Source organism: Argopecten irradians, chromosome 3 (genome assembly GCF_041381155.1).
Source record: "Argopecten irradians isolate NY chromosome 3, Ai_NY, whole genome shotgun sequence".
Taxonomy (NCBI): domain Eukaryota; kingdom Metazoa; phylum Mollusca; class Bivalvia; order Pectinida; family Pectinidae; genus Argopecten; species Argopecten irradians.
In genome coordinates this window covers 19,248,566-19,273,798 of record NC_091136.1, presented here as the reverse complement: position 1 = coordinate 19,273,798, position 25,233 = coordinate 19,248,566, and the positions used below count along the sequence as shown (strand labels likewise).

The 25,233-nt window shown below is 37.2% G+C and overlaps 1 protein-coding gene across 2 annotated transcripts; it reads left to right on the top strand.

The window, feature by feature from the left end:
• Positions 1 to 8: 8 nt before the first annotated feature.
• On the top strand, positions 9 to 25,029 carry LOC138317757 (uncharacterized). Of its 2 annotated transcripts, none has more exons than XM_069259637.1 (10): positions 9 to 127; positions 1,262 to 1,465; positions 1,727 to 1,852; positions 11,224 to 11,284; positions 11,785 to 11,830; positions 12,187 to 12,209; positions 18,289 to 18,357; positions 19,252 to 19,381; positions 20,927 to 21,097; positions 22,072 to 25,029. In XM_069259637.1, exons 2-10 carry the CDS (start codon positions 1,272 to 1,274, stop codon positions 23,064 to 23,066), a joined length of 1,815 nt encoding a protein of 604 aa, XP_069115738.1. In that variant the 5' UTR covers positions 9 to 127; positions 1,262 to 1,271; the 3' UTR covers positions 23,067 to 25,029. The 2 variants fall into 2 exon arrangements, with proteins under 2 accessions (XP_069115738.1, XP_069115737.1); XM_069259636.1 differs by having other exon boundaries at positions 1,718 to 1,852.
• The last annotated feature ends 204 nt before the right edge of the window (positions 25,030 to 25,233 follow it).

The following is a 25,233-nucleotide window of genomic DNA, read 5'->3' as shown; positions in this document are numbered from 1 at the left end:
CACAAAATCTATGACGTAAACAAAAGGTGCTAAATTTATAGACCGAAAATGCGGCTACAAATTTAAAGATGAGAACTTTTCCTTAGACGATAATATCAATCTCTTTGAAGTGCAGTCTACTTATTTGGTAAGAAGTTAGGAACTGATAGTGGTTATCAGTAGGCATAATGAGTATGGTATTTGAAAGACCAATTAATTAGGATTGTTCTAAATAAAGTACACAACTGCAAAATGTTCGACACAGAAATATGTTCACACTCCATACAATAATTTTTACAATGTCTCTCTTTTGCACGGTTTTACAGAAATTTATCTTACGGGCCTATGTGTTTTTGATTAAATTCTAGTTTAGCTTAGTTCATGTTATTAAATACTAAATTAGGCCTTTTATGAAGATAGTAAATTAACACATTATGACTGAGAGGATTATACATTCAAAACTTGGAGACAAAAGTGATATATAGGCTATTAGACTAATTGAAGTATAACTGATTTGACCATCTGGCAGCTGACATATGAAATAATAAGTCCCTATATCTGTATCTTTCTGATTTTTTCATGCTTTAGAAGAGTTGTGAAAAATAATCGTGTTGTAAATCATGTTGTGACAGGACTTAATTGAAGTCAAGATGAGCTATAATGATTCGAAAACATTTGATGAAAAATCAAATAAACATTGAATATCGCTAACTGGTTTTTTTCAAACAAGCATAGGTATTTAGCACGCTGATAAGTCAAAGACCCTATATATTAGTCTATTGTGGGTCTTTGACTTATCAGCGTGCTAAATACCTATGAAACAAGCCAAAGTTAGCCGACATCAACAATATGTTGCCAAGAACACCATGTGACTACTGTAACTAAGTAGGGTCTGAATGAACTCTTCCGAGAATGGGTTATTGAACTTTCCGACTTCCGTTCGGCAATAATCATAACTTGAGCCATTTTAACTTCAAATAAAACTGACTGTAACTTGCCATTTAATTGCCAATTATGGTCTGGATGCGACATGGTATATTTTTTTAGTTGATGAGACTATAGTAATATACTAGGTCTTAGCAATACCAACTAGTTCTTCAATAGAATTTAAACACAGAATTAAACCCAAATTTCAGTGTTAATTTACTTATCAAAATAAACAGAAAAAACAATAGCGCAAACTTTTAATCAATTACATGTATATTGATGCTGACTTGTGAAATTTAAATGAATATATCAATGTAAACAATGCATTGTTATTTTTGTTGACTGATTTTTGTAGAAAGACAAGCATGGCAGGTAGAATAGCGCACAAAGTGGTGGTTGATATCAATCTCACATCTGTTGATGAAAAAGAGGAAAACGATGAACTGACAGATGAAGATGTTGTTGATGATGTCGATGATGATGATGATGATGATGGGGTGATGTTGGAGAATGATGATGAAGAGGAGGAAATGGATACATCAGTTGCTGAAAAGAAAAGGTCAGATACATACTTAATAACCTGGGGAATCAAGTTGCATGTCCATACAGTCAAGAGTCAATAATCTACTCAAAAGAAGTTTCAGAAATTTTTTTATTAGATCATTTCCAATAACCAGTATTGGAAATTCGTATTTAGTATATATAAGCACAACCTGTTGTAATTTGGATTGTTTTTAAAGTGTAACTGATCTACCTTTTGAATGCTATTTTGCTTGTAATGATAGCATATAGTAAGGTTTGTTATCATTAGATGTTGTAGAAGGCGCTCAACAGCGGATCAGCGGGATCGTCCCAAGAGACAGCGGAAGAAAAAACAGCTATTCAATTGGTCAAACCTGAGTTGGTCTTATAGAGAAAAAAAACTGTTGCTAGGAGCTCTTAAGAAGTAGGTGAAATTCCATCATCACTATTCAGTGAAAATATATTTCAGAGTGTACATATATGGTAATTTTGTTTTGTAAGGTGAAGCAATACTGCAGTAATCAAAGAAAAAATCATATGGTCATTATCATAATACTCCCCATGTTTTTGTCTTTTAAACAATACTGAGGTGGAAGGCCTAGGTTAAAATATTAGGACACGTTAACTACTTAGCCACTATAGCTTTGTGTGTGAAGAAAAAAAACAACCCTGCTAGGTAATTGTGTCCAATAAACACGTGGGGCAGTGATAACCCAATCCTTCTCACTCATAGTGTCTAATAAACACGCCGGGCAGTGATAACCAAATCTTACTCAGTCATAGTGTCTAATAAACACATGGGGCAGTGATAACCCAATCCTACTCACTCATAGTGTCTAATAAACACGCCGGGCAGTGATAACCAAATCTTACTCAGTCATAGTGTCTAATAAACACATGGGGCAGTGATAACCAAATCTTACTCAGTCATAGTGTCTAATAAACACATGGAGCAGTGATAACCCAATCCTACTAAGTCATACTGTCTAATAAACACATGGGGCAGTGATAACCCAATCCTACTCAGTCATAGTGTCTAATAAACACATGGAGCAGTGATAACCCAATCTTACTATAGTCATACTGTCTAATAAACACATGGGGCAGTGATAACCCAATCCTACTCAGTCATAGTGTCTAATAAACACATGGGGCAGTGATAACCCAATCCTACTCAGTCACAGTGTCTAATAAACACATGGGGCAGTGATAACCCAAACCTACTCAGTCACAGTGTCTAATAAACACATGGGGCAGTGATAATCCAATCCTACTCAGTCACAGTGTCTAATAAACACATGGAGCAGTGATAACCCAATCGTACTCAGTCATAGTGTCTAATAAACATATGGGGCAGTGATAACCCAATCCTACTCAGTCATAGTGACTAATAAACACATGGAGCAGTGATAACCCAAACCTACTCAGTCACAGTGTCTAATAAACACATGGGGCAGTGATAACCCAATCCTACTCAGTCATAGTGTCTAATAAACACATGGGGCAGTGATAATCCAATCCTACTCAGTCATAGTGTCTAATAAACATGTGGGGCAGTGATAACCCAATCCTTCTCAGTCATAGTGTCTAATAAACATGTGGGGCAGTGATAACTCAATCCTACTTGGTCATAGTGTCTAATAAACGTGGGGCAGTGATAACTCAATCCTACTCGGTCATAGTGTCTAATAAACACATGGAGCAGTGATAACCCAATCCTACTCTGTCATAGTGTCTAATAAACACGTGGGGCAGTGATAACCCAATCCTACTCAGTCATAGTGTCTAATAAACACATGGGGCAGTGATAACCCAATCCTTCTCAGTCATAGTGTCTAATAAACACGTGGGGCAGTGATAACCCAATCCTTCTCAGCCATAATGTCTAATAAACACATGGGGCAGTGATAACCCAATCCTACTCTGTCATAGTGTCTAATAAACACGTGGGGCAGTGATAACCCAATCCTTCTCAGTCATAGTGTCTAATAAACACATGGAGCAGTGATAACCCAATCCTACTCTGTCATAGTGTCTAATAAACATGTGGGGCAGTGATAACCCAATCCTACTCAGTCATAGTGTCTAATAAACACATGGGGCAGTGATAACCCAATCCTTCTCAGTCATAGTGTCTAATAAACACGTGGGGCAGTGATAACCCAATCCTTCTCAGTCATAGTGTCTAATAAACACATGGAGCAGTGATAACCCAATCCTACTCTGTCATAGTGTCTAATAAACATGTGGGGCAGTGATAACCCAATCCTACTCAGTCATACTGTCTAATAAACACATGGGGCAGTGATAACCCAATCCTACTCAGTCATAGTGTCTAATAAACACATGGAGCAGTGATAACCCAATCTTACTATAGTCATACTGTCTAATAAACACATGGGGCAGTGATAACCCAATCCTACTCAGTCATAGTGTCTAATAAACACATGGGGCAGTGATAACCCAATCCTACTCAGTCACAGTGTCTAATAAACACATGGGGCAGTGATAACCCAAACCTACTCAGTCACAGTGTCTAATAAACACATGGGGCAGTGATAATCCAATCCTACTCAGTCATAGTGTCTAATAAACACATGGAGCAGTGATAACCCAATCGTACTCAGTCATAGTGTCTAATAAACATATGGGGCAGTGATAACCCAATCCTACTCAGTCATAGTGACTAATAAACACATGGAGCAGTGATAACCCAAACCTACTCAGTCACAGTGTCTAATAAACACATGGGGCAGTGATAACCCAATCCTACTCAGTCATAGTGTCTAATAAACACATGGGGCAGTGATAATCCAATCCTACTCAGTCATAGTGTCTAATAAACATGTGGGGCAGTGATAACCCAATCCTTCTCAGTCATAGTGTCTAATAAACATGTGGGGCAGTGATAACTCAATCCTACTCGGTCATAGTGTCTAATAAACATGTGGGGCAGTGATAACTCAATCCTACTCGGTCATAGTGTCTAAGAAACACATGGAGCAGTGATAACCCAATCCTACTCTGTCATAGTGTCTAATAAACACGTGGGGCAGTGATAACCCAATCCTACTCAGTCATAGTGTCTAATAAACACATGGGGCAGTGATAACCCAATCCTTCTCAGTCATAGTGTCTAATAAACATGTGGGGCAGTGATAACCCAATCCTTCTCAGCCATAGTGTCTAATAAACACATGGGGCAGTGATAACCCAATCCTACTCTGTCATAGTGTCTAATAAACACGTGGGGCAGTGATAACCCAATCCTTCTCAGTCATAGTGTCTAATAAACACATGGAGCAGTGATAACCCAATCCTACTCTGTCATAGTGTCTAATAAACATGTGGGGCAGTGATAACCCAATCCTACTCAGTCATAGTGTCTAATAAACACGTGGGGCAGTGATAACCCAATCCTTCTCAGTCATAGTGTCTAATAAACACGTGGGGCATTGATAACCCAATCCTTCTCAGTCATAGTGTCTAATAAACACATGGAGCAGTGATAACCCAATCCTACTCTGTCATAGTGTCTAATAAACATGTGGGGCAGTGATAACCCAATCCTACTCAGTCATAGTGACTAATAAACACGTGGGGCAGTGATAACCCAATCCTTCTCAGTCATAGTGTCTAATAAACATGTGGGGCAGTGATAACCCAATCCTACTCAGTCATAGTGTCTAATAAACACATGGGGCAGTGATAATCCAATCCTACTCAGTCACAGTGTCTAATAAACACATGGGGCAGTGATAATCCAATCCTACTCAGTCACAGTGTCTAATAAACACATGGAGCAGTGATAACCCAATCCTACTCAGTCATAGTGTCTAATAAACATATGGGGCAGTGATAACCCAATCCTACTCAGTCATAGTGACTAATAAACACATGGAGCAGTGATAACCCAAACCTACTCTGTCACAGTGTCTAAATAAACACATGGGGCAGTGATAACCCAATCCTACTCAGTCATAGTGTCTAATAAACACATGGGGCAGTGATAATCCAATCCTACTCAGTCATAGTGTCTAATAAACATGTGGGGCAGTGATAACCCAATCCTTCTCAGTCATAGTGTCTAATAAACATGTGGGGCAGTGATAACTCAATCCTACTCGGTCATAGTGTCTAATAAACATGTGGGGCAGTGATAACTCAATCCTACTCGGTCATAGTGTCTAAGAAACACATGGAGCAGTGATAACCCAATCCTACTCTGTCATAGTGTCTAATAAACACGTGGGGCAGTGATAACCCAATCCTACTCAGTCATAGTGTCTAATAAACACATGGGGCAGTGATAACCCAATCCTTCTCAGTCATAGTGTCTAATAAACATGTGGGGCAGTGATAACCCAATCCTTCTCAGCCATAGTGTCTAATAAACACATGGGGCAGTGATAACCCAATCCTACTCTGTCATAGTGTCTAATAAACACGTGGGGCAGTGATAACCCAATCCTTCTCAGTCATAGTGTCTAATAAACACATGGAGCAGTGATAACCCAATCCTACTCTGTCATAGTGTCTAATAAACATGTGGGGCAGTGATACCCAATCCTACTCAGTCATAGTGTCTAATAAACACATGGGGCAGTGATAACCCAATCCTTCTCTCAGTCATAGTGTCTAATAAACACCGTGGGGCATTGATAACCCAATCCTTCTCAGTCATAGTGTCTAATAAACACATGGAGCAGTGATAACCCAATCCTACTCTGTCATAGTGTCTATTAAACATGTGGGGCAGTGATAACCCAATCCTACTCAGTCATAGTGACTAATAAACACGTGGGGCAGTGATAACCCAATCCTTCTCAGTCATAGTGACTAATAAACACGTGGGGCAGTGATAACCCAATCCTTCTCAGTCATAGTGTCTAATAAACATGTGGGGCAGTGATAACCCAATCCTACTCTGTCATAGTGTCTAATTAACATGTGGGGCAGTGATAACCCAATCCTACTCAGTCATAGTGTCTAATAAACATGTGGGGCAGTGATAACCCAATCCTTCTCAGTCATAGTGTCTAATAAACACATGGGGCAGTGATAACCCAATCCTACTCAGTCATAGTGACTAATAAACACGTGGGGCAGTGATAACCCAATCCTTCTCAGTCATAGTGTCTAATAAACACATGGGGCAGTGATAACCCAATCCTACTCAGTCATAGTGACTAATAAACATGTGGGGCAGTGATAACCCAATCTTTCTCAGTCATAGTGTCTAATAAACATGTGGGGCAGTGATAACCCAATCCTTCTCAGTCATAGTGTCTAATAAACACATGGGGCAGTGATAACCCAATCCTACTCAGTCATAGTGACTAATAAACACGTGGGGCAGTGATAACCCAATCCTTCTCAGTCATAGTGTCTAATAAACACATGGGGCAGTGATAACCCAATCCTACTCTGTCATAGTGTCTAATTAACATGTGGGGCAGTGATAACCCAATCCTACTCTGTCATAGTGACTAATAAACACGTGGGGCAGTGATAACCCAATCCTACTCTGTCATAGTGTCTAATTAACATGTGGGGCAGTGATAACCCAATCCTACTCAGTCATAGTGACTAATAAACACGTGGGGCAGTGATAACCCAATCCTACTCTGTCATAGTGTCTAATAAACATGTGGGGCTATTTGAGGAACATATTTAACATGATATTCAATCTGTTGTAAAGAAACATTTTAATGTAGGGTATGTGAATTTGAGGGAAGGGACTCGTACATGCATATGATATAGTAATATGTATATTTCTCACATAGCTGGCCATGTAAGATAGAGTTGTCCAATGAACGACAGCTATGTAAGATAAATCTATCTTACATAGCCTTGACGTCACAATTGAAAAGCAATGAGATGACGTCATATCACGGCAAAGTTGATGTCATTTTTCTTCTATTTTGATTGATTTGTGGGATTTCTTTACCTTTTCATTTCTTTAATTTGCATTTCAAACCGTTTTACCTAAGATTTCTTGTTTAAATTTTTAGCCCACCATCATCAGATGGTGGGCTATTCAAATCGCATTTCGTCCGTAGTCCGTCGTCCGTCCGTCCTTCCGTCCGTCCGTCCTTCCGTCCGTCCGTCCTTCCGTCCTTCCGTCCTTCCGTCCGTCCGTCCGTCCGTCCGTCCGTCTGTTAACAATTCTTGTTACCGCTATTTCTCAGAAAGTACTGAAGGGATCTTTCTCAAATTTCATATGTAGGTTCCCCTAGGACCCTAGTTGTGCATATTGCATTTTGGGACTGATCGGTCAACAAGATGGCCGACCAGCCGCCATCTTGGATTTTGATAGTTAACGTTTGTTACGGCTAATTCTCAGAAAGTACTGAAAGGGATCTTTCTCAAATTTCATATGTAGGTTCCCCTAGGACCCTAGTAGTGCATATTGCATTTTGGGACTGATCGGTCAACAAGATGGCCGCCAGGTAGCCATCTTGGATTTTGATAGTTAAAGTTTGTTACCGCTATTTCTCAGAAAGCACTGAAGGGATCTTTCTCAAATTTCATATGTAGGTTCCCCTAGGACCCTAGTTGTGCATATTTTATTTTGGGACTGATCGGTCAACAAGATGGCCGCCAGGCAGCCATCTTGGATTTTGATAGTTAAAGTTTGTTACCGCTATTCCTCATAAAGAATTGAAGGGATCTTTCTCAAATTTCATATGTAGGTTCCCGTAGGACCCTAGTTGTGCATATTGTATTTTGGGACTGATCGGTCAACAAGATGGCCGACAGGTGGCCATCTTTGATTTTGATAGTTAAAGTTTGTTACCGCTAATAGGGGATTTCAGAAAAGATGGCGTGACGTCACAGAAAGTTTACATCCGGGTCCTCAAAGGTACAAACACAGTATGGAGACTGATAAAAACAATAACAGATACGTACATCCCTGCTTCATAATCGATACTTTGTCAAAAGTTTACGCTTTCATACTTGCAAATTCTGATTTTGAAATGGTTTCTTATTGTTTCACAGGTTACGGATGTTAACATTTTTATATTTTCATTTGTTTATTGCTAAATTTTAGTGTCGAAGCCACCTATCGAAGCGCTGCCGGGCCATCACACGTAGGCCTACCCGATTTTGTTCATACGTATAAATTCAGGTTGTGAAAAGGTGTTTATGAAAAGATGATCTATTTCAATTTATAATGTTTCTGTTATACATGAAAAACTGATCACAATACGATATGATATAAACAAAACGTGCACCTGACCAGACCACGGCCGCTCGTGTATGGCTTCGTCGCTGGTAGATCACCGCAGGCAACAGCATTGTTGGGGAAATAAATCATATTAATAATTACCAACACTTTTATCTCAAAAAGTATTTGTTTAAGATATATATTCTTTATTTAATATGTACATGTTGTTTTAATGGAATACTCTTTATCATAACAAAATTACGAATAGTAATTAAACTACTGTTTTACACGTACATGTATGACTGCCGATCTCGTAAAATAATATGGTGAAATCGTTCAGTTTTCATGCTGCAGATTTCATTTTTAATATTTTATTTTCAGTCGCTTTTATGCCATGGACTGCTGTGTTAAGTCTCAAACTGAAGTGGTATTACTTTTAGATATTTGGAATACATATTAGGTAGACTTCATTTAAATTGATATACATGTAAATTACAGATCGTAGTACTGTAAATGCCGACCAGGATACATTGCGCACGACTTCGAGAATCCTAAATACTCAAAGTTTTGTTTAAAAATATGATAAAAAGAACCTACAAACTGACTCATTTGTATGTTATAAACTAAATCCCAAAGTTGATGACAAAAAAATAACCAGAATACGTAATTTAATGACACTGAAAATGGACGAAATTCGGGTTCTCGGCTGTACTGTAATGGCTGCCGTGGGCTTGGGGTAATCTACGAAAGCAAATGTTTAATTTTGCACTAATCACACAACGTAAAGTGTTTTATCAAGAAACACTTCGAAAGCAGTAATTGCTTATAATTACATTTTGAGGGACTTTGAATTTAATTTGTAATTTCAAGTTGATATTTGCAATATATCTGTTAATGTTTATACGTAATGGCGACCGTGTTTTCTCGTAGCCATCGAAAATGGAGTATAAACAGAGTAAAATATATGAATACTATATGTTTAAATTTGTATAGTATTATAAAATATTTTTATTTACACTTTTTGAAATGCAAATTACGCAATAGTTCTCGGATTGGCGTACTATTTATTACAATAAAATGTAAACAAACATCGCAAGCCGCTGTGTTCCCACAATGTTTATGTGTACAGATATAAGAGTTGTACCTTTGAGCGCCCGGATGTACCTTTGTGTGACGTCATCGCCATCTTTTCTGAAATCTCCTATTCTCAGAAAGTACTTTAGGGATCTTTCTCAAATTTCATATGTAAGTTCCCCTTGGACCCCAGTTGTGCATATTGCATTTTGGGACTGATCGGTCAACAAGATGGCCGACAGGTGGCCATCTTGGATTTTGATAGTTAAAGTTTGTTACCGCTATTTCTCAGAAAGTATTGAAGGGATTGTTCTCAAATTTCATATGTAGGTTCCTCTAGGACCCTAGTTCTGCGTATTACATTTTGGGACTGATCGGTCAACAAGATGGCCGACAGGCGGCCATTTTGGATTTTGATAGTTAAAGTTTGTTACGGCTATTTCTCAGAAAGTATTGAAGGGATTGTTCTCAAATTTCATATGTAGGTTCCCCTAGGACCCTAGTAGTGCATATTGCATTTTGGGACTGATCAGTCAACAAGATGGCCGCCAGGTAGCCATCTTGGATTTTGATAGTTAAAGTTTGTTACCGCTATTTCTCAGAAAGCACTGAAGGGATCTTTCTCAAATTTCATATGTAGGTTCCCCTAGGACCCCAGTTGTGCATATTGCATTTTGGGACTGATCGGTCAACAAGATGGCCGCCAGGTAGCCATCTTGGATTTTGATAGTTAAAGTTTGTTACCGCTATTTCTCAGAAAGCACTGAAGGGATCTTTCTCAAATTTCATATGTAGGTTCCCCTAGGACCCCAGTTGTGCATATTGCATTCTGGGACTGATCGGTCAACAAGATGGCCGACCGGTGGCCATCTTGGATTTTGATAGTTAAAGTTTGTTACCGCTATTTCTCAGAAAGTATTGAAGGGGTTGTTCTCAAATATCATATGTAGGTTCCTCTAGGACCCTAGTTCTGCCTATTGCATTTTGCGACCACCATCTTGGATTTTGATAGTTTAAAGTTTGAAAAGCAGAAAAAAGAAGTGTAAGTTTGAAAAGCAGAGAAAAGATCCCTCTTTCATTTGTCAGACATAGATCAATCTTTGGTGGGCGCCAAGATCCCTCTGGGATCTCTTGTTGATATAAACCAAACTTTGATGAGCTCTTTCGAATGGCGTTCTTATTTTAAAATCGATCAATTATTTAAGAACTTAAGATTTTGTCACAAAATGGCTGCCTCACCTTTCGTTCAAGTTTTTCGACAAGCAATGTGAGAAAGTAATTCTTTCATATGTAAATTATGTAGGATAGAACTATTTCACCCTCAGGTCCAGAATTTTGGGTCAGAAACCTCGGCAAGCCTCGGTTCTGACCAAAATTCTGTACCCTTGAGTGGAATAGCTCTATCCTACACATGTACATATGAAAGAGTCATATATTCTTCGATGAAGTGATAACTGAGGAGTCCACCTAACTTATCAGTATACATGATACATAAATTCATAAAATTTTATATTTTTCATTGTTTTATGTTTCACTGTATATATTCACAGGTATCCACCTTCAGCTATCGACCAATTACAAGAAGAAGTTCCAAGTAAGACAAAGTTACAGGTAAGTGACATTTGTAAGTTTTCGATAAGAGGAGAATATATATCTTCCTGGCCATAGCAATAGTTTCAATATATATATATATATACTGAAGTGTCACAAATTTTAGCAATGTAAGATTGTTCTCTCAGTCCTTAGGATAAAACAATACATTTTACTGAAACTGCATGCTGAACCATGTGTTTTTGTATAATACATCATTATATATAAAATATCAAAGAAACACAATTTAACAAAGCATGACAATTTATTGACCCGTGCCCTATCCAGGCGTAGAACTCACGATCTACAGCACCCAATCGTCTAGCCAAATATATCTCTGCCTTCTACCACTGCGCTACATCCTCTATATATATATATCACATTTACATGATCATCTGTTTGCCCTGTGCATATTTTTGTATATCTCATTCAAATATACAGTATTAGTGTTACATTACATTTCTGTAGTGGTACACCATGCTCTGGTATTAGATAATAAGACTTACTTCTGTGTGTTTTAGATCAAAGATTACCTGAACAAGATCAACAAGTCCATTCAGTGGAAAAGTAAGTTACAGCATCGTAAGGAAACCACTTAGTCAACTAGCCAAGGTTTTGTTGCTTGTATTCTGAAACAATCTTTAATGTTTTCCAACAATTATCCTGTAATTTTTGTTAAATGTTAATTTAGTAATCATTGGTTTGTTAATCTACAATCCTGTACACATATAATAGATTATAGCCGTCTGATCAGCTTGAGCACTTTATCTCCCAGTTTCTTTTGTTCAATGGTATGTGACGTTCAGTTCTGGCATTTTTTAAAAGAAATGGTCTTTCCATATTAAAGGAAAATTGACAGTTTAAGATGTGTATTATAAAGAAGTATTTCCACACAAAGTAAAAAAATTATATTTGATTTTTAGGTGATGATCCCATGCCAATAATTGTGAGTATATTAGATTATCTTCCCTTATACCAGTAATGTTGCATAGATTAGATTTTCTCCCCTTATACCAATATTTGTGAGTATATTCGATTATCTCCCCTTATACCAATAATGTTGAATATATTAGATTATCTCCCCTAATACCAATATTTGTGAGTATACTCGATTATCTCCCCTTATACCAATATAAATGATTTTATTAGATTATATACCCTTATACCAATAGTTGTGAGTATATTAGATTATCTCCCCTTATATAAATAGTAATTATTTTGTTAGATTATCAGGTCGACTGAATTACCATATATGGAAAAGACAAAATACATGTGCGACTTATTCCCCTTGTAGTCATGCACGTGATTTGTACGCAATTTGGTCAATGGAAAGTGTGATTTATGAATGGGATTCGTTTACTACGCATAGCAACGCGTAGTATTTTCAGGGGGCACTGTCTTTAATTTCCCCTGCGAACCACAATTTTGATTATATAATTTGTAAATGAAATCCATCATGTGTATCAATAAATGATAAACATTTTCACCGCACGCCGATTTCGGGAAATGCAATAGTGATTTTAAATCAACATTTATCTATAATACAGCTATTAAAACAATCAACACGCGTTTAACTATTCAATGTTAAAGATCATTAATCTAGTATACTTCACGTTTCTGTTCGACTACTACATGTACTTAATATGCTTTATAGCGAAATGCCTAAATATTTAGTAATATGCATAATACATAACAAAATCTCTCAAATCATTTAAAATTTCTGTATAAGTTTTCTTTTCTTGCATTTTTTAAGTTTCGTATCATATATTTTATATCGCACCAGAAAGTTATTCAATCTCTCTCTATAAAACCACATTCTATGTACCATATGACGTTCTAAATACACGAAGAATTACAGTAATTTATATGCTTATGTGTTACATGAAAATATGTCGTCAAAAGATAAATATATAGATCTAGAGCGCATCTTTGATTGACCTGTTCGATTACTATCGTCTTATGCACAAGTCGTACATGACGTACAGATGTACTGGAAATACTACGCGTTGCTATGCGTAGTAAACGAATCCCATTCATAAATCACACTTTCCATTGATCAATATCCGTACAAATCAAGTGCATGACTACAAGGGGAATAACTGTCACAGGAATTTTGTCTGTTCCATATATGGTAATTCAGTCGACCTGATTATCTCCCCTTATACCAATAATTGTGAGTGTATTGTATGATCTCCCCTTATACCAATAATAATGAGTATATATCGATTATCTCCCCTTGTAACATTAATGGGTGTCAATCTCAACCCAAACCCAAAGCCACTCATAGCACACAGCTACTAAATCATTAATGTAGATACCTGTGGAAAAGTCAGCAAAACCTATCTCTGTAATTTTAAAAGAAACACAAAATACATATTGACTTGACACTATAATGATGGAAAGATTGTTGAATAAAACAAATATACAGCTGTAAATAACTGCATTTACTTTAAATAACTTGAAAGAAGGTTTTCAAGACTTTTCCAAAATCAGCTGTTGATAGGTGAGAATAAAGAGCAATAACTCTGGGTTCAGGGTCGAGTATTTAAAGGGACAATTCACTCAGGCTAATTCTTTTACATAACCAAGAAGCAAAATATGGCATAAATGTATTGTTGTAAATTTTTTATGAAGCACATAACATAAAATATTGAAAAAAATCCACGCCCGTGTTTAGTATTTTAATTGATTCTGTTGTACATTACAAATTGTTGATCAATATCGATTAAGCAGCTACATAATGTACAATATGTACGCTGTACCCATATCCGAGCCACAGTCACGCACGTTAAAGAGATGAACTACATAACCGCTGTGGAGGTGATAAAATGATTTTTCAGTGAAGACATTTCACCTAATAAGGTAAACACACTACTGTCAGGGCGATTTGAGCAGTTTTAGACAAAAGAAGCTTTACTCTAAGAGCAAGGGACAGGGTTCGGCATACAAGATGTTCGACCACAATGTGTAATGGCGGCCAGCGAGCGAGTTTGAATATTTCATAGGTATACTTTCACAACCATGGGCTTTTCTGGCATATCACAGTAAAACCGACTGATCTAATTTCCATTAGAACTGGGTATTTTCCGATATATGTACAAATTTTAAAGTTTCTTTTAGACTGAATTGACCCTCATTAATTGAGTGAAACATAATTTATCTCTCCCGTCACCCGCCCATTTGAAGATCACTGTCGGCTATGAGGTTTATTCATGTCCTGGCTTCATATAAATACACAATCTATTGCTAACAGTGAACAATACATTACCTACTTGGTGATTTGCATGTTAAAATTGATAGATGTCCAGTTTTCCAGTCTGACCATAAAGTTATCCATGTTGATACCTGTATTGGTGTTTCAATTAAAACTTCATATAAATCAAAGTAGGTTGAGCTATTATCAAGATTTTATGGAAAAAAGTTTATATTGTCCATATTATAATGCCTCAGGACTAGGTGAAAGATGTAAAGAAAAGTCTCATATTGTTTATTATATATATAATGCTTTAGGAGTAACTGAGAGATGTGAAGAAATGTCTGTTGTTGTATATTGTACATATTATAAATGCTGTAGGACTAACTGAGAGATGTGGGACTAACTTAGAGATGTGAAGAAAAGTATGTTATTGTATATTGTACATATTATAATGCTGTAGGACTAACTGAGAGATGTGAAGAAAAGTCTGTTGTTGTATATTGTACATATTATAATGCTGTAGGACTAACTAAGAGATGTGAAGAAAAGTCTGTTATTGTATATTGTACATATTATAATGCTGTAGGACTAACTGAGAGATGTGAAGAAAAGTCTGTTGTTGTATATTGTACATATTATAATGCTGTAGGACTAACTGAGAGATGTGGAGAAAAGTCTGTTGTTGTATATTGTACATATTATAATGCTGTAGGACTAACTAAGAGATGTGAAGAAAAGTCTGTTATTGTATATTGTACATATTATAATGCTGTAGGACTAACTGAGAGATGTGAAGAAAAGTCTGTTGTTGTATATTGTACATATTATAATGCTGTAGGACTAACTGAGAGATGTGGAGAAAAGTCTGTTGTTGTATATTGTACATATTATAATGCTGTAGGACTAACTGAGAGATGTGGAGAAAAAGTCTGTTGTTGTATATTGTACATATTATAATGCTGTAGGACTAACTGAGAGATGTGAAGAAAAGTCTGTTGTTGTATATTGTACATATTATAATGCTGTAGGACTAACTGAGAGATGCTGTATTGTAATATTATAATGCTGTAGGACTAACTGAGGATGGATGTGAGAAAAGTCTGTTGTTGTATATTGTACATATTATAATCAGACTATGAGATGTGAATATTGTACATATTATAATGCTGTAGACTAACTGAGAGATGTGAGAAAGTCTGTGTTGTATATTGTACTATATAATGCTGTAGACTAACTGAGAGATGTGGAGAAAGTCTGTTGTTGTATATTGTACATATTATAATGCTGTAGGACTAACTGAGAGATGTGGAGAAAAGTCTGTTGTTGTATATTGTACATATTATAATGCTGTAGGACTAACTGAGAGATGTGGAGAAAAGTCTGTTGTTGTATATTGTACATATTATAATGCTGTAGGACTAACTGAGAGATGTGGAGAAAAGTCTGTTGTTGTATATTGTACATATTATAATGCTGTAGGACTAACTGAGAGATGTGAGAAAAGTCTGTTGTTGTATATTGTACATATTATAATGCTGTGGACTAACTGAGAGATGTGAGAAAAGTCTGTTGTTGTATATTGTACATATTATAATGCTGTAGGACTAACTGAGATGTGGAGAAAGTCTGTTGTTGTATATGTACATATTATAATGCTGTAGGACTAACTGAGAGATGTGGAGAAAAGTCTGTTGTTGTATATTGTACATATTATAATGCTGTGTAGGACTAACTGAGAGATGTGGAGAAAAGTCTGTTGTTGTATATTGTACATATTATAATGCTGTAGGACTAACTTAGAGATGTGGAGAAAAGTCTGTTGTTGTATATTGTACATATTATAATGCTGTAGGACTAACTAGAGATGTGGAGAAAAGTCTGTTGTTGTATATTGTACATATTATAATGCTGTAGGACTAACTGAGAGATGTGGAGAAAAGTCTGTTGTTGTATATTGTACATATTATAATGCTGTAGGACTAACTGAGAGATGTGGAGAAAAGTCTGTTGTTGTATATTGTACATATTATAATGCTGTAGGACTAACTGAGAGATGTGGAGAAAAGTCTGTTGTTGTATATTGTACATATTATAATGCTGTAGGACTAACTGAGAGATGTGAAGAAAAGTCTGTTGTTGTATATTGTACATATTATAATGCTGTAGGACTAACTGAGAGATGTGGGACTAACTGAGAGATGTGGAGAAAAGTCTGTTATTGTATATTGTACATATTATAATGCTGTAGGACTAACTGAGAGATGTGAAGAAAAGTCTGTTGTTGTATATTGTACATATTATAATGCTGTAGGACTAACTGAGAGATGTGGAGAAAAGTCTGTTGTTGTATATTGTACATATTATAATGCTGTAGGACTAACTGAGAGATGTGAAGAAAAGTCTGTTGTTGTATATTGTACATATTATAATGCTGTAGGACTAACTGAGAGATGTGGAGAAAAGTCTGTTGTTGTATATTGTACATATTATAATGCTGTAGGACTAACTGAGAGATGTGGAGAAAAGTCTGTTGTTGTATATTGTACATATTATAATGCTGTAGGACTAACTGAGAGATGTGGAGAAAAGTCTGTTGTTGTATATTGTACATATTATAATGCTGTAGGACTAACTGAGAGATGTGGAGAAAAGAAAAGTCTGTTGTTGTATATTGTACATATTATAATGCTGTAGGACTAACTGAGAGATGTGGAGAAAAGTCTGTTGTTGTATATTGTACATATTATAATGCTGTAGGACTAACTGAGAGATGTGGAGAAAAGTCTGTTGTTGTATATTGTACATATTATAATGCTGTAGGACTAACTGAGAGATGTGGAGAAAAGTCTGTTGTTGTATATTGTACATATTATAATGCTGTAGGACTAACTGAGAGATGTGGAGAAAAGTCTGTTGTTGTATATTGTACATATTATAATGCTGTAGGACTAACTGAGAGATGTGGAGAAAAGTCTGTTGTTGTATATTGTACATATTATAATGCTGTAGGACTAACTGAGAGATGTGGAGAAAAGTCTGTTGTTGTATATTGTACATATTATAATGCTGTAGGACTAACTGAGAGATGTGAAGAAAAGTCTGTTGTTGTATATTGTACATATTATAATGCTGTAGGACTAACTGAGAGATGTGGAGAAAAGTCTGTTGTTGTATATTGTACATATTATAATGCTGTAGGACTAACTGAGAGATGTGGAGAAAAGTCTGTTGTTGTATATTGTACATATTATAATGCTGTAGGACTAACTGAGAGATGTGGAGAAAAGTCTGTTGTTGTATATTGTACATATTATAATGCTGTAGGACTAACTGAGAGATGTGGAGAAAAGTCTGTTGTTGTATATTGTACATATTATAATGCTGTAGGACTAACTGAGAGATGTGTGGAGAAAAGTCTGTTGTTGTATATTGTACATATTATAATGCTGTAGGACTAACTGAGAGATGTGGAGAAAAGTCTGTTGTTGTATATTGTACATATTATAATGCTGTAGGACTAACTGAGAGATGTGGAGAAAAGTCTGTTGTTGTAATTGTACATATTATAATGCTGTAGACTAACTGAGAGATGTGGAGAAAAGTCTGTTGTTGTATATTGTACATATTATAATGCTGTAGGACTAACTGAGAGATGTGGAGAAAAGTCTGTTGTTGTATATTGTAATACATATTATAATGCTGTAGGACTAAGGAGAGATGAGAGAAAAGTCTGTTGTTGTATATTGTACATATTATAATGCTGTAGGACTAACTGAGAGATGTGGAGAAAAGTCTGTTGTTGTATATTGTACATATTATAATGCTGTAGGACTGGACCAATATGGGACGTGACCTAGTGAGAGCAGAGAGAAACGACTACACAGACAGTTTAGCAAGGGTATGTAGTGCTTATACAGTATAACTTGTCAAAACCAACCTTTGACTCATCAAGATCTCTGTCCTTTCTTGCATAATTGTATGGCCTTTTTCTTCTGAATTTGTAGTAATTAAACCCTACCCAGAACCTGGCTACAGCAAATATCCTGGTCTCGGTGACTTTCAGTTTAGACAAGTTGTAGTGTACAAACAATCTTCTTAACTTTTAACTTAATCAAAAATCTAGTGCTTAGAAAGTTTAAAGGTCAAAACAAGGTCAAAGAAGGACATCCATTCATTTCCAGAAGTCTGATCTCACGTGGTTACAAGTATCTATCTGATATCCTGTTTGGAAGTCCTGTTGTCTGTAATGTATCAGACTATGGAATCAGCATCTTCAAAACTTGGCAATAAGAGGCTATTATTAGACAAACTCTTGAAGCTTGAGCATTATTGATATATTCTTATTACATGAAGTATACAAGATCACTGACGTGTACCCGATCTCGAGTGGACACTTCAAGATGGCGGCCGGTTCATATGGATCCAGAGGAATGGATGTGCGTGTTCCTTGTCAAATTTTCTCAAAATCTAGCTATGCTATGGAAAAATTGACTCCTTATTTCTGCAGAAACCTCACTTTGTAATCTACCTTTTTTGTTCTGAACCGGCCGCCATCTTGAAGTGTCCACTCCAGATCGGGTACACCACAATGAAGTTTCTTGATCTAATTATAATATGTAAATTTTCTTCACAGTCCAGATTTAAATCATTATTACAAATTCAATGTTCATAAAGGATAGACAAAGAGATGGGACACCACATTGAAAATATTTTTTTTTCTTATTTTATTAACAGTGTAAAAATTAATTCATTCAGGTAATGACTTATTAAACCATGTTGTGATCTGTTCCAGGCTATGTCTATAATCAGTAACTTTGAGGAGCATCCCAAGCCTGCAGCCAGGGTACCAGACTACAAGGCTATCTACCGCTACTTAGCCCTGGTACTAGAGGGTAAAGAACTGCCCATACTGGGACCGTTAGGTAAGTTCACTGCCAGGGTACCAGACTACAGGGCTATCAACAGTTACATAGCCCTGGTACTAGAGATTAAAGAACTGCCCCTACTGGGACCATGAGGTAAGATCACAGCCAGGGTACCAGACTACGAGGCTATCTACCACTACTTAGCCCTGGTACTAGAGGGTAAAGAACTGCCCCTACTGGGACCGTTAGGTAAGTTCACTGCCAGGGTACCAGACTACAGGGCTATCAACAGTTACATAGCCCTGGTACTAGAGATTAAAGAACTGCCCCTACTGGGACCATTAGGTAAGTTCACAGCCAGGGTACCAGACTACAAGGCTATCTACCATTACTTAGCCCTGGTACTCCAGGGGAAAGAACTGCCCACACTGGGACCATTAGGTAAGTTCACAGCCAGGGTAACTAACTACAAGGCTATCCATCGTAACTTAGCCCTGGTACTCGAGGGTATAGAACTGCCCTTACTGGGACCATTAGGTAAGTTCACAGCCAGGGTACCTGACTACAAGGCTATGTACAGTTAATTAGCACTGGTACTAGAGGGTAAAGAACTGCCCTTACTGGGACCATTAGGTAAGTCCACAGCCAGGGTACTAGACTACAAGGCTATCTACCGCTACTTAGCCCTGGTACTAGAGGGTAAAGAACTGCCCCTACTGGGACCATCAGGTAACTTCACAGCCAGGGTACCAGACTACAAGGCTATCTAACATCACTTAGCCCTGATACAAGAGGGGAAAGCTCTGTCGCTACTGGGACCATTAGATAAGTTCACAGCCAGGGTACCAGACTACAAGGCTATCTATGGTTACTTAGCCCTGGTACTCGAGGGTAAAGAACTGCCCCTACTGGGACCATTAGGTAAGTTCACAGCCAGGGTACCAGACTTCAAGGCTATTTACCGTTACTTAGGACTAGTACTAGAGGGGAAAGAACTACCCTTACTGGGACCATTAGGTAAGTTCACTGTTAGGGTACTAGACTACAAGGCTATCTACCGTTACTTAGCCCTGGTACTAAAGGGTAAAGAATTGCCCCTACTGGGACCATGAGGTAAGTTCACAGCCAGGGTATCACACTACAAGGCTATCTACCATTACTTAGCCCTAGTACTCCAGGGGAAAGAACTGTGCATACTGGGACCATTAGATAAGTTTACTGCCAGGGTTACTAACTACAAGGCTATCCATCGTAACTTAGCCCTGGTATTCAAGGGTAAAGAACTGCCCCTACTAGTACTAGAGCCACAGGATGACTCTCTAAATGTTCAAAATATCAGGATCACTGGCTCTTTGATAAATGTAAAAAATCATTGAGGAAATAAACAATCAACCTGTATTCAGAATATTACTTGACATGAAAATCCAGATGAGTGATACAGGCCCTATGTGCATCTTGTGTTTTGATACTCACAAATTCAGTTCCATTTTCTCAGCTGCATAAAAAGCTTTAATTTTGGTCAAATATTCATTTGTTTTATTTATGATAATACATGTAATTTTTAATCTTTAGTCAGAAGGACCTATCTTGTGTCTATTTCAGAGAGTGCTGTTATGCTAGACTTGCTCCATGGCGTGGTAGATAAGGTGGAAATGTCGGAGACAACACAACAGCGACGGGTGATGAAGTGGAAATACAAGCTTCTCTCTGGAAAAGTAGACACAGCAAACCATCACCTGTTTATCAAAGATGCTCGCAAAGCTCTCTCAAATGGTAAATATTTGTGTGGCTCTCTGTTATGGTTTCAGAAGGGCTCTCTCAAAAAGTATAGATTTCCTATAGAAAATCTGGCTTACGAGGCTCTCAAACGGCAACTACTTTTACAAAGGTATTTCAGGCATTTAGAATACTGCAATAACATGCCTGCAAGATTATCTCAAATGTTAAACACTGCAACAAAACACAGGATCTCTCTAGTCATAAATACACTTTTCTTGATACTTTTGAGAGGGTCTTGAAACCAAAAATCCATGGTCGTTGTCATGGCCCCTGAAGGGGACAAAATCGAAGAAAAAAATCAAAAAAAAAAAATCATACAAACGATTTCAATGTAAAAATTGTATGAACGGGTTCTTGTAATCACTTCAGTACCACATATACTGGTATGTGCAAACATTTCTGTTTTTGTGTATGTAGTTTTCCTGTGTTTTACAAGTTAGGAATTTTGCTTAAGGATGCTCCACCGCTGACAGAGCATAAATGATATTAATCATTTGAACATTAATTGGTGTTTAATCGTGTATATATATGCCTAATTAACACAAAACATAATATAAGATAATTTGTTTCGCCTTTGGTGCATGCACAATCAGTTCTTCATTCTATATAGGATATAGTGTCACAGAATTTTTTCGGGATACAATTAATCATTTTTCATATTTTTAACTTGAAGTAAAATTAGAAGCTCAAACTTTTCAAAGGTGGTAATGGTGTAAAGTAAGTAAGTTTTGTTACTGAAGAAAAATACTAAATCGTTTGCTCCTGTTTTTTATAGTGAAAAAATACCATTTGTCAACGGTGGAGCATCTTTACATGTAAGATTTATTACATGGAATTCTAAGGATAACTTATCACTAGGTTTATATCTTTGTTCAAAATTATGTCAAACCCATAAAAAATTATTAAAAATTAGGCACAAATAAAAATGCTTAGGACTTGTGGCATTGATAGATTAACATTTCTTTCAGATTTCTCTGATTTTGAAGACAAAACTCTGGGTATTAAGCAAGAAACAGGAACACAAAATTCTGAGGCAACTTCAAAAACTCTGACAACACAACCAGAAAGTGTAAATATTGCACCAACCACTAGTTCCGGGAAGCCTTCTACTTCAGCTGAGTCTTCACAAAGCTTGTCAATAAATGAAGCTAGATCAGACATGCCTAGTGGTTCTCAAGGCCAAATTAAAGCTAGCTTAAAAAGTAATGAGGTTGAAGCTGTTGGTGGCAATGTAACAGACAGTGGTGATAGGATAAAACTGATAGAAAAGAGAGACGTAATGGGGAATACAGCAAGTAAAGGTGATGGTACAACTAGCACAACAGAAAGGGAAAGATTACTTGTTAAACGCCAGAGAGACACACAACCTCATTCTGATTCAGAAAGTATTAGTCATCAGACATGTGCTAACATAACAAACTCACAACAAAGTAACTCTGAAACTGCAGGTGATCTTAACCAACCCACATCAGCAGATCAGAACGGACCAACGGATTCTAAATCAGACGGTCCACCCTCGGAGAAAAAACGTCGCATGGGCCGACCACCTAAGGGTGTGTATAGACTACAGGAAGATAGAGAGAAGATTTCACAAGAATTGAGGAGGTCAGGGAGGATGTCAGGGACAAGGAAATTTATTCCAGAACAACGAAAAAAGGAATATGAGGACCCAAACGAGATTCCTAAAAAGCCCTCTCTGTATACGTTGAATCCATTCTGTGTGCCAGTCAGTCTGTTGCCTCTGCGGGGTAAACAGGCACTCAGGCGTGTAAGGATTGGTGAGAACCAGAAGTGTCTGCCTGCTATTGTCACAAAGAAAACAGGTCCAAAGTTCAATAAACAAAGACGTGAAGGAATTTCCACCATCAGTATACACAGAATGGCTGCCATCATTCCTGTCTCAAAGCAGCATGTTCTTCTACCTAATTCAGCTTCTCAAAAATCTCTGGCGAGTCACACGTGATAGAGGGAACTCCCTCACGTGGGCTCCTCTTAATAAAGCAAAGTCCCTCACCGAAGCAGTGGGCCTCTCTTAATAAAGGGAACTTCCTCACATGGGTCTCACTGATTAAAGGGAACTCCCTCATGTGGGCCTCATTTATGAAAGGGAACTCCCTCACGTGGGCCTTACTTAATCAAGGGAATGCCCTCACAGAAGCAGTGGGCCTCACTTGATAAAGGGGAAACCCTCACGTGGGCCTGACTTAATAAAGGGAACTACCTCACATGAGCCTGGCTTAGTAAAAGGGAACTCCCTCATATGGGCCACACTTTAATAGTAAAAGGGAACTCCCTCAGGTGGGCCTCATTTATGAAAGTATACACACTCACAGAAGCTATTGTTTCTGTTAAATAAACTTTAATTTTGAAAACTAATTTGACCTAAGCTTATGAATTAACATAGATGTTTAAAAAGCAGTTTAGTATTCATCACTGTGCTTTTTATTGAGGTTGTCATCAATGTTATAACACACACACAATAACAGTAATAGTACTTCTGAATGTTCTCTCTCCCACATATTGTATAGTTTTCGGCGATTCAGTTCTCTCTCCCATATATTGTACAGTTTTCTGCGATGCATTTCTCTCTCCCACATATTGTACTTTTTTCGGCGATTCAGTTCTCTCTCCCACATGTACAGTTTTCGGTGGTTCAGTTCTCTCTCCCATATATTGTACAGTTTTCTGCAATTCAGATCTCTCTCCCACATATTGTACAGTTTTCTGCGATTTAGTTCTCTCTTCTACATATTGTACAGATTTCGGCGATTTAGTTCTCTCTCTCCCACATATTGTACTGTTTTTGGCAATTAAGTTCTCTCCCACAAATTGTAGTTTTCGGCAATTCAATGCCCTCTCTCGCAAATATTGAACAGTTTTTGGCTATTTAGTTCTCTCTCCCATATATTGTACAGTTTTCGGTAATTCAGTTCTCTCTTCCACATATTGTACAGTTTTCGGCGATTCAGTTCTCTCTTCAACATATTGTACAGATTTTGGCGATTTAGTTCTCTCTCTCCCAGATATTGTAATGTTTTTGGTAATTCAGTTCTCTCTCTCTCTCTTCCACTTATTGTACAGATTTCGGCGATTTAGTTCTCTCACTCCCACATATTGTGCTGTTTTTGGCAATTAAGTTCTCTCTCCCACAAATTGTACAGTTTTTCGGCAATTCAGTTCTCTCTTCCACATATTGTACAGTTTTTCGGCAATTCAGTTCTCTCTCCCACAAATTGTACAGTTTTTCGGCAATTCAGTTCTCTCTTCCACATATTGTACAGTTTTCTGCGATTTAGTTCTCTCTTCCACATATTGTACAGATTTCGGCGATTTAGTTCTCTCTCTTTCACATATTGTACTGTTTTTGGCAATTAAGTTCTCTCCCACAAATTGTAGTTTTTGGCAATTCAATGCTCTCTCTCGCAAATATTTAACAGTTTTTGGCTATTTAGTTCTCTCTCCCATATATTGTACAGTTTTTTTGGCTATTTAGTTCTCTCTCCTATATATTGTACATTTTTCGGTAATTCAGTTCTCTCTTCCACATATTGTACAGTTTTCGGCGATTCAGTTCTCTCTTCAACATATTGTACAGATTTTGGCGATTTAGTTCTCTCTCCTATATATTGTACATTTTTCGGTAATTCAGTTCTCTCTTCCACATATTATACAGTTTTCGGCGATTCAGTTCTCTCTCCCACATATTGAACAGTTTTCAGCGATTCAGTTCTCTCTCTCTCTCACAAAATGTACAGATTGTGGTTTATCTCCATAATATATTTATTATGTGAGAGAACTTTAAAACAAAAAATCATGTAGTATTTTTTGAAAAGCATAAAGATTTGTTGTGTATTGACATATGATATAAAATCTATTGCATCATCATAGAAATGGATTAAATAACAGGCTAAGCCTATATATTTACATTTCCGTTTTCTCTTTGCTATATAACCTTACCAACTGCGAAATCGTTTATACTTGCGTAAACGCAGTGGTTGCCGCGCAAGAATACACACACCGGAACACTGACTTCCGCAAGTAGTGTGAATGCGCATCCGGTTAGGCCTATTGTTTCTGTATGAAACATCTTCAATAGGTTGCATGTATGAAAGTTATGTAAATGTTAAATT

Excerpts from the sequence above, each read along its gene's own strand:
- LOC138317757 (XM_069259636.1), top strand. The coding sequence starts at position 1,272 with ATGGCAGGTAGAATAGCGCACAAAGTGGTGGTTGATATCAATCTCACA. Across the intron at positions 11,831-12,186 it reads CAAGTCCATTCAGTGGAAAA|GTGATGATCCCATGCCAATA; the intron begins GTAAGTTACAGC and ends TTTGATTTTTAG. Across the intron at positions 21,098-22,071 it reads TCGCAAAGCTCTCTCAAATG|ATTTCTCTGATTTTGAAGAC; the intron begins GTAAATATTTGT and ends CATTTCTTTCAG.